The sequence below is a fragment of the Clupea harengus genome, chromosome 18 (assembly GCF_900700415.2).
Source record: "Clupea harengus chromosome 18, Ch_v2.0.2, whole genome shotgun sequence".
Classification (NCBI taxonomy): Eukaryota; Metazoa; Chordata; class Actinopteri; order Clupeiformes; family Clupeidae; genus Clupea; species Clupea harengus.
The window spans coordinates 5,530,803-5,540,605 of record NC_045169.1 but is presented as its reverse complement, the minus strand read 5'-3'; the positions used below and the strand labels follow the sequence as shown (position 1 = coordinate 5,540,605).

General features: G+C 44.8%; 1 protein-coding gene across 1 annotated transcript; it reads right to left on the bottom strand.

Moving 5' to 3' along the window:
- Positions 1-573: 573 nt before the first annotated feature.
- LOC105894160 (4F2 cell-surface antigen heavy chain-like) lies at positions 574-6,833 on the bottom strand. The gene is made up of 9 exons (XM_012820634.3): positions 6,708-6,833; positions 5,784-5,975; positions 5,501-5,691; positions 4,274-4,447; positions 3,123-3,214; positions 2,871-3,013; positions 2,101-2,410; positions 1,650-1,718; positions 574-1,370 (listed from the first exon to the last, which is right to left on the bottom strand). Exons 2-9 carry the CDS (start codon positions 5,963-5,965, stop codon positions 1,023-1,025), a joined length of 1,509 nt encoding a protein of 502 aa, XP_012676088.2. The 5' UTR covers positions 5,966-5,975; positions 6,708-6,833; the 3' UTR covers positions 574-1,022.
- Positions 6,834-9,803: the final 2,970 nt, after the last annotated feature.

Here is a 9,803-nt window from a genome sequence, read left to right as displayed (position 1 = left end):
CACCTAGATGCGTCAGAATATTTTCTACTGTTACTTATAAGCCTATGAAACTATTCAAGGAACAGAGTTGTACATTTCCATAATTCAATTGTAGTTTAAGGGAGACAGAAATGTACATTTCCATAATTCAATTGTTGTTCAGATGTTCAGATGACAATTTTGGTCTGAACACAAACAGTTCTGAAGGTTTTATAGTAGAAAAGAAAGAAAATCTCTGGTGTGTATGTGTGGTGGTGTATGACACACTTTAAGACACCTGTAGCTCTATTCTTCTTTTCCGGCTTTGGGATGATGAGAGATAACGGCACATTGCGTTAAGTCAGTGCCACACACCGTCTTATCTCCGTAGGCCTGAACACATGCATACACACGCACGCACGCACACACACAAACACACACACAACCACACACACACACACACACACACACACACACCCACACACACACACACACACACACACACACACACACACACACACACACACACACACACACACACACACACACAAACACATACATACTGGTGTATTGGTGACAAACAATGACAGGAAAACAAGCCGGAAAAAACAGTGATCATTTGTGCCAGTGAGTTTTTTTTATTTCCTCTGGTTTAACTGGGTGACACAGGCCTTTCTCCTGCTAACTTTGTACCAAGGTAAAGTTGAAAGTACAAGGGCAGTAAAAAAGTTGGCAAATTAATATCGCTACATTTTCCCCTTCAATCGCTGAAACTTTTTTAAAGCGGTAGTTAAACTTACTACATTTTGATATTAAAATATAACCTTTTGTAACTCTTTCAATAAATGCTCTTTTTGTCATTCGCTCAGGAAACATTTCAGACATTTAAAAGGCCCAGTACAAATATGGCTACAATTTTCAGTAGATGCTCACTCTTGTATTTATAAAAGATCCCACCAGTAGATATCTTTAACTTTTCCAGAATCTTCTAGTCCTGTATGCCTTTCACACATGTCTAGCCTGCATCTATGTGTGTTTGCCTATGTGTGTTTTTCTCCTGTACCCTATCCTAAGAAGGGATAGGACAGCAGTAGGGCCTCTCCTGGCCCAAGCTCCAGACCGTCCAGCTCCACCATGGCTTCCTGGGCGTGCTGGTCCGGCTCGGTGGTGACGCGGACCTGGGCTTGCGCGGGCAGGTCCTCGTGGCTCAGCTTGAGCGTGACGGCAGCGGAGCCCCAGTTGAGCGCGGTCAGGAAGCGCTCGCTCTGGTCCCAGAGGCGCACGTACGCCAGGGACGAGGTGCCGTTGTGCAGGGCCACGTAGTCGCCGTGGGCCAGAGAGCGCTCTTTGCCACGCAGGTCGCTCAGCTGCCTGAACAAGTCCCGTCGAGAGTTCAGCTCCGCTTTCAATTCCTGTGGGTGAGGAAGCAAGGAAGAAAGAAAGAAAGAAAGAAAGAAAGAAAGAAAAAGAAAGAAAGACAGTGGGCCAGTTAAAGAGAGAAAAGGAGTCCAATAACAGACAGAGAAAAAAAGCAAACAGCGCAAATACAGAGTTAGAAATGTGTCCAACATGGATAGTCTCAGCGGTGAAAAAAAGTGAAACATTTAACATCATTAATGCCACAGTATTCCAAAATGTGAGTGACAGCAGTTGCTGGCCACTAAGGCAACAGAACAGAACCGCTCGAGCACCTTTGCTGTGGCGTTGTTTTCATCCGCAGGCTCCTCATAGTCCCACACCATATTAGGAACAATGGAACCCTAGAGAGAGAAGATCACACCATGACGAGAATGGAAGAATGTCATTTGGAAGAAGACGCTCTGTCGCCGATGGCATTGTCTAAGACCAACACGACAACAGAGCAATAGACTTCACAGCCTTGAGCTCCACTCATAGACCTCTTGACTTCATGATTTCATTTTCGCCCGCAACGTTGTTTTTAACCATTCATCTCACCCCCTCACATCCCCCCCCCCCCCCGCCCGACCCCAACCTCTCTTCTCTCCCACATATACGCTATCTGTCACACGTTTCCACCTACCACTTCTCTCCATCTCCCCCGTGACACCCTTCTCACCTCCCCTCTCTCTCTCTCTCTTTCTTTCCCCCTCTTGTTAATCTCTCCCCCTCTCCTCTCCTCACCTGGTCCTCCAGGCCGATCTCGTCGCCGTAGTTGAAGACGGGCGTGCCGGGCAGGGTGAACAGCATGATCTCGTACAGCCGCAGCTGCTTGGGCGTGACGGCGGTGGCCAGGTGGCCCACGTTGGCCCTGCTCAGGGACCAGCCCAGGCTGGTCTGGGGGTTGCCGGAGTACAGCGACTGGATGTCGGAGGCCCAGGATTGGCCGCTGGCGCTGGGGTCCAGCGAGGGCAGCAGCAGGTGAATGCCCGTGGTGTTCAGCAGCTCTTCCGTCTCGGCGATCGGGAGTCTGTCGGCGACACCGATCAGAGCTCTAACGGGGCGAAAGGTGAAAGACGGGAGGAAGAAGGAAAGAAAAAGTAGATAGAAAGGCAGAAAGAAAGAAAAAAAAGAAAGATTTAAACACAGCCTTGTATACACTTAAAAATCCACTGAACACTTCACACTTAAAAATATTCTTCCCCCATTCTGAATATTAGGAGTGTCATATATAGCACTGCTACTTCATTACCAACAGAGGGCACTGTTGACTATAGATCTGTGATTTGACCACAAGGCGTCAGATGTACGACACGTTTTTCCCTTAGCAACTATTTTACTGAAGTCAAGCTGGACACCAGTGAAAACTGGGCTGTGGTGATGAATTGAAATACTTCACAAACCGACTTTTCATTTATTTTCATATCAGAACTTCCCCTAACAGAAAGCCTGAAGGTTTGACTATTGTGTGTAGGTCCAGAGAAGACATGTAACTCAAGAGACGAGAAAACTACCTTTTCCTGGCCCCTTCTGTCATCTCCACCTGAAAAGCAGCTTGCAGGGGTTCCCACTGGGCAGGGTTAGCAGGGTGCACACGATCCAGTGAATGCAGCAGGATGCCATCCAGGCCTTTGCCTGTCCAGTATTCCGCAGCGGCCTGCCACACAAACAAACCAGGAAATGGAGTGACACAAGCTCAATTAATTGCTACAGCTGCCAGGATTGCCATCCTGTCCCCTGGCTCCATTCTGCATGCCTGCACTGACCTTGAGTTTGTCAGCCACTTCGGTAAATCCACTGAACCACTCATTGAGGCTGCTTTCATAGTTAGGGGTCAGATCCAAAATGATGGATATACCTGAACCAAAAAAGATGCAACAACATAAATAACAAAAAAAAATTCAAAAAGCTTTAATATATTACATAATGTCAGTGCTAGTCAATGTTTTTAGACATGGGTTAATATTTTAATTTGTGCCAAAAGTGCCATATATATATATACGTATGTGTGTGTATGTGTGTGTGTGAGTTTATTTTAGTGTAGTGTTTTTGAAAGCATGTTTGCTAGCTAGGACTATCAGGACCTCAGTTTGACAATATGGATTCACACGGGCAGAATCACCATTCTAATCCCAGGTGCAGAATCACCATTCTAATCCCAGGTGCAGAATCACCATTCTAATCCCAGGTGCAGAATCACCATTCTAATCCCAGGTTACTGCCCTCAGAATAGAGCCGACACTATCAACGCTGGTTTATAACCCAGGCCAATGACCTATGTCACTCATACACCACTGACTGTTCACCTCAGATTGCATGAAAGGCAAAGAAATATATATTATATACAAGGTCATTATCCAGACATTCCAGGTATTTTTCCTGCATCGCAAGCATTTTCTCCCAGTGACTGAACAAACTAAGGGCACAGCCAGCAATCCTAACTACTGTCCGTGCCCTCCTCCCATCTCGCCTCGCCTTTATATCTATTTATGTCTGTATGTCTGTATGTGTGTCAGTGTGTGTGTGTCAGTGTGTGGGTGAGTGTGAGTGTGTGTGTGTGTGTGTGTGTGTGTGTGTGTGTGTGTGTGTGTGTGTGTGTGTGTGTGTGTGTGTGTGTGTGTGTGTGTGTGTGTGTGTGTGCATGAGTGGGTGAGTGTGTGTGTCTGTGTGTGAGTGTGTGTGAGTGTGTGGGTGTGAGAGTGTGTGTGTGTATATGTGTGTGTGTGTGTGTGTGTGTGTGTGTGTGCGTGTGTGTGTGCATGTGTGCCTGTGTGTGTGCATGTGTGTTTGCGTGTGAGTGGGTGAGTGGGGTTGTGTGTGTGTGACTTTATTACTTGTTATGGTTATTACTATGAGAAAGTGTGAAAGATGATGTCGTGGCATCGCAGAGGATGGCCATCCGAGGCTGAGGCCTCACCCTTCTTGTGAGCGCGATCCAAGAGACTCTCCAGCTGCTCCAGGGTGCCAATGCTAGGGTCAATGGTGTTCAGGTCCAGTGTAGCTGGCTCGTTGACCTGAACGGTGTGGAAAGGACCCAAGATTAAGCCCTTGACCTTCAACTGATTCAGGCTGTCCAGCTTCTCCTCCACGCCTGCGAAGAAGGGGAGACGGAGACAGGAGAGAGAAGAAGAAGGAAGTGAGACAAAAAAAAATGCAACGCAAGAGTAAAGAGCAGGTCAGGTGGTGTCAGGAGGTGGAGGAGAAGGGAAATCAGAGAGAGAGAGTGACAGAGTGACAAGAGTCAAGAGATCGACAGACAAAACACAGTGTTAGAGAAAGGAGAGAGAGAGACAGAGAATGCAAAAGAAAAGAGAGAGAGGGAAAGAGTGAAAACATCAGCCAATTATTTTCAATCATTAAACCAGGTTAATGGCAAGGTTCCCAAGGACAAAACAGTATCTAGTCATAAAAGGGCGCTCAGAACATTTAGTTCCAGCTTTCAATCGGCCACGAATCAATGAGAGACCCACGCACACACACACACACACACACACACACACACACACACACACACACACACACACACACACACACACACACACATTCTTCCTCTCCAGAAGAGGAAGGAGATGTGCGCCAGAGGTCAGCTCAGCACGTGGCATGTGGAGCAGGAGGCAGTCACAAGACAGGCTTGAAGCGCTGACCAGCCTTCCAGTGTGATTGGCTGGAACACAGACATGCTTGGCTATGCTTTTTTATACATTTCCCTTTTTACAGTTCCTGGAAAATATATACTTGTCCTTGAAATCTGACAAGGGAAATGCTATGCTGTACTGTGAAAAGACAAATATTATAATGCCCCAGCTCTGTTTATTTAACTATACGTCTAATTTAGTCATTATTAACACATAACCTCTTATAAGCGCATTGTGTTGCCTCTTGGTATGAAATGCACTGTATAAATAAAGTTTGATTTGATGCTTTGATTTGATTAAAGAGTCTGTAGACATGGCTGAAGGATGTGTTGCTGTCTTTCACAACACAAAACAAATGTATAATTTAACTTATTTCCTTACGAAATGTATAGCTACATATTTAACACCAGCTTGCAGGTAGCATACCTTTTCACATAATTTACACATTCACCTTTTGGTGAGGTTTGAACATTATGGAAAATTCAGTCTAATGGTGGAAATGAACCAACCTGCCAGGCCCTTGTCTCCTGCGAAGGCTTCTACATCTCTAATCTGGTACAGAGGGCCCTCATTCCACCAGTTCATCTCGGGCAGAGGCTTGCAACGTGGGGCCTGGATAATGATCACGATAGCCCCGGCCAACATGCCCAACCAGCCGAGCCAGAACAGAACCAGCAAGAGCCAGCGAGTTCGAATCCATCTGTTTGGGGAAAATAATGGGTTTCATTACGTTTTTATGATAATATGCTGTACATTTCAATCCCATCATGATTTAGGCTGCTTTGAACTCACCCTGCAGTACCTGCTACTCGCATAAGTTCATCTTTTGACAGACCGGTGAATTTCACTTCTGAGGACTCTGGGACCTTCACTTTAACGGAACCGTTTTTCTCGGCTGAACCATCTCCGGTCATCGGTTGTTTCTCTTCCAACTCGTTGAGCTCCACTTCCTTCATCTCAACGTCTTTACTCATGGCGAAAAGGCTGAATAATGATGGCTGATTACATTTTTGGACATCGGAATGAACCCACTTTTATACCACAATACCCTTTATCCTGTTGAACAGGGAGCCAATATGAGACACGTCCTCCTACCTAGGCTAATTACAAATACGCTCTACTGTTATAGGCTACTCATATCTTGGAGCTCTCACCTGTTCTGTTGCCAACTTCTTTGTTAAATTCATTGTTACGTAGGCTAATGTTAGGTAGCCAACGTTATTGCTGGTGTGGTGAAATAAGCAACCAAAACGGTGTTGAATAAAAGCCAAGTTACTCTGAAAATCTATAGTCTATAAATATCAAACGCAATGCAGCATAATCTAATAATAATTGCGCAATAATTGCGCTAGCAGTAGCGATAGGTGATATCTAGCTATGTGTTTTTATGTGCTAATTAATCCGATTTATTATGGCAACTGTTTGTATCGAAAGGGAGTAATGTTAGCCAAGCAAATCTAAAGTTAGGGAATAACTTCAGACAATGTTCCTACGTCTCATTGTTGTTGGCCAAACAAAAAATAACAAGTGGCTGTCCATTAAAACGTATCAATAATCTATCATAACTAAATTAACTGTTATTAACTGTTGCATCAGTTTGCTCATCACTTTCAAATCAAAGCACCTTCCCTAATTTTTTTCGATTTTAGTTAAAATAACATATTGATACTCCAGTCCATCTCACGTAGAAACGATTATTGCGCAATTCTTGCTTACCTTTTTATAAACGGATAAATTGAAGATAGGTTTCCGTGGTGACGACGTTATACCCGCTACCAGGGCGTCAGTCCTCTGCAAGCTCAAGGTGAAACAACCCGACCCCGCAACTATCCAATTTATAAACTTCAGGGAACTCCGACACTTACGCTCCGCCTACTGAACTATGGCGATAGTGATAACTAGAACTAGATAAGGTGCTTAACTGATATAAGTTTCTGCCTATACATCTGCCTATACAATGTCAGAATGATTTCACACACACGTATAACTTGTATAGCCCCACAACCTTCTTATTTAATTTTCATGACAGAATGGCAGCCAGCCAGACAGACAGAAAGGGAGGAGGGGGAAGGGAAGGGAAGGGAAGGGAATTAGCATACTGCATTTGACTTATAATGTAGAAAGACTTCGCACTCGAGACACTTGAAAAAGTAAGATGTTTTAATTTCCGTAACCTTCAATAGGTCTGCATTGTTCATCAGCTCACACATATTGCCATGCATAGACCCTTAGACTGCTTCAAGAGTGTTCGATCTCTACACTGGTCGCTTCACCCCGGCTGATCCTCGTGAAGTGTTCAGGAATGTCTCAAACAAGCAAAAGGCTTAAGACGAGCATGTTTGAAACTGGTACTGAAGTGAGAGAAATATCAAGTCCATGTTTGGAAGAACGTTTGGTTTGAGTATAGCCTATTTAAGCAGAACTGAATGGAGAAAAGCTTTTCAGGGCTGTATGATTACTGTGCTGTCACAAGAAATACAACTGTACATTGTGTAACCAGTCATAAAATGCCATGCTGAAGCCAAAGTTCAAGAACAACAGAACCTGAATCAGCGTATACTGTATTTAAAAAAAAAAGGTTTTTGGTGATAACTGCCTTATCTACATGTAACCTTTCACAATCACTGAAACTTATCAGATGGATGCAGAATGCTATACTGTGTGTTGCCTATCTGGAGAGCCATGCAATAGGCCCATGTCATCGCCTTTGCCACAAAACAGCATACACTGTAAATCAAAAACATAATATACCTGTTTTCATTAGTAGTGAAAGAAAACTGTCTGTAGAATAGAATAGGGAATATATGTCCATCATAAAGTAATTATAGGTAATATGACAAAGTCAAGTTCAGTATTCGATCAGGCAGGAGCAAAGATGAGGAAAACAGCCTGAACTCTTCCATCAAGTTAAGATCAGGTCATTATAAGTTACGTCCACCATGCACTGAAAAGAAAGAAAATTGGGCATGGCCATGTTACAGTAGGATGCCAGAGAAAGCAGGCAGCCTATTCCAGATTAGCCTGCAGTGACCCGTGCCAGACTTCCAAAAGGACACCTTGAGTTACAATTCAGTTGAAAACACTCACCATCAGCTTTGGATCTGAGTTAATACTGCAACAAAAGCATGAAATAGCATGAATGTGACCTACTCAAGAAAATCAATGTAGCAACGTATAGTTAACTAGGTCAGGATGGACAATGGAGCCTAATGATTTTCAGCAGTTTCCTGCATGTCTGTCTAGAAACATACTTCTGGTCTTTAACAAAATGGCATTTGGCCATCCAGCAACAGCCATTTTGGGCCTCATGGCCCTCCAGCTGTATCCATAAAACACCACCTGCACGTTGTTTATTCTCGGCTGGAGCAGGCAAGAAGAACTACAGAATATCTCCCCCACATGACACACAAACACACACACACACACTGTGTGTGGGACAGAGAGAGAGAGAGAGAGAGAGAGAGAGAGAGAGAGAGAGAGAGAGAGAGAGAGAGAGAGAAAGAGAGTTTAGACAATATTCTTGCCCACACTGAACAAATGTCAATGCAATGACAGCTGCATTGGCAGAACATGGACCCATGACGGAGAGCACAGCAAAAGCTCTTCTGATTTGGCAGATAGATGATGTAATGGTAATGGCAGTTGTTGAAGTTGAAGTGGTCTATTGCTAAAGCTCAGCTGTGTGATTGTGTTAACCAGTGGTCGGTATTTACTACTCTTGCACATAAAGGCTTTCTTCTTTATGCACATCAGGAGTGCTGGTAGAAAGGCATCTGAAATCCCTCTCTCTTTCTCTCTCACTCTCTCTCCCTCTCACACATACACTCAAAACTATTCTTATGCTCTTATCTATGAAAGATTAGTGGTAACTGATTATGGATGTTTCTCAAACTCAAATGAAGTTCTAATCCTGCATAAAGGGGTGATTGTGGTCTCTTAGTCTAGATTTAGTTCGTGTATTATGTTTTAGTTTGTATGCTATGTAGTTTCATTTCAGGAAGCTGAACCCTAACTTCAAAAACCTCTCTCTCTTGTTACTCACTCAGTCTGTCTCTCCTTCCCACACACAAACACACAAACACACAAACACACACACACACACACACACACACACACACACGATTGCCTTCCCCCACCCGACCCCCCCCCCCCCGCCACACACACAGACACACACAGACACACACATACACGCACACACAGACATTCACACGCACACACACACAAACACACATACACACACACACACACACACACACACACACACACGATTGCCTTTCCCCACCCGACCCCCCCCCCCGCCACACACACACACACACAGACGCACACATACACGCACACACAGACATTCACACGCACGCACACACACACACACACACACACACACACACACACACACACACACACACGATTGCCTTCCCCCACCCGACCCCCCCCCCACACACACACACACACAGACACAAACACACACATACACACACATACATACACGCACACACAAACACAAACAAAAACACACACACATACACACAGACACGATTGCCTTCCCCCACCCGACCCGAGTGAACAACAGTAACCATCCAGCTTGGAGAGGAAAAGGCTCCGGGTCGAAGCGGCCCATCTTGTTTTTCCCACAGTGCAGCAGGGGGGTTGCTGGGTTTATGTGGACTAAAGCATGCTTTAGGGGTGGAGGGGATGATCCCCCTCTGTGAACTCATTTTCAAAGACCAGCATGGACACAGAAAAACATTAAAAAAATCAAACAATATGAAAGCAAAGGGGGAAACGAGGGGCGGTTGTCTTTGTGTGATAGTT

Bases quoted from the DNA above. Each gene is read 5' to 3' on its own strand.
- LOC105894160 (XM_012820634.3), bottom strand. From the start codon at position 5,965: ATGAGTAAAGACGTTGAGATGAAGGAAGTGGAGCTCAACGAGTTGGAA. The intron at 4,448-5,500 runs GTTGGTTCATTT...CCTTCTTCGCAG, and splicing joins AGGAGACAAGGGCCTGGCAG to GCGTGGAGGAGAAGCTGGAC. The intron at 2,411-2,870 runs GTAGTTTTCTCG...TCGCCCCGTTAG, and splicing joins ACAGAAGGGGCCAGGAAAAG to AGCTCTGATCGGTGTCGCCG.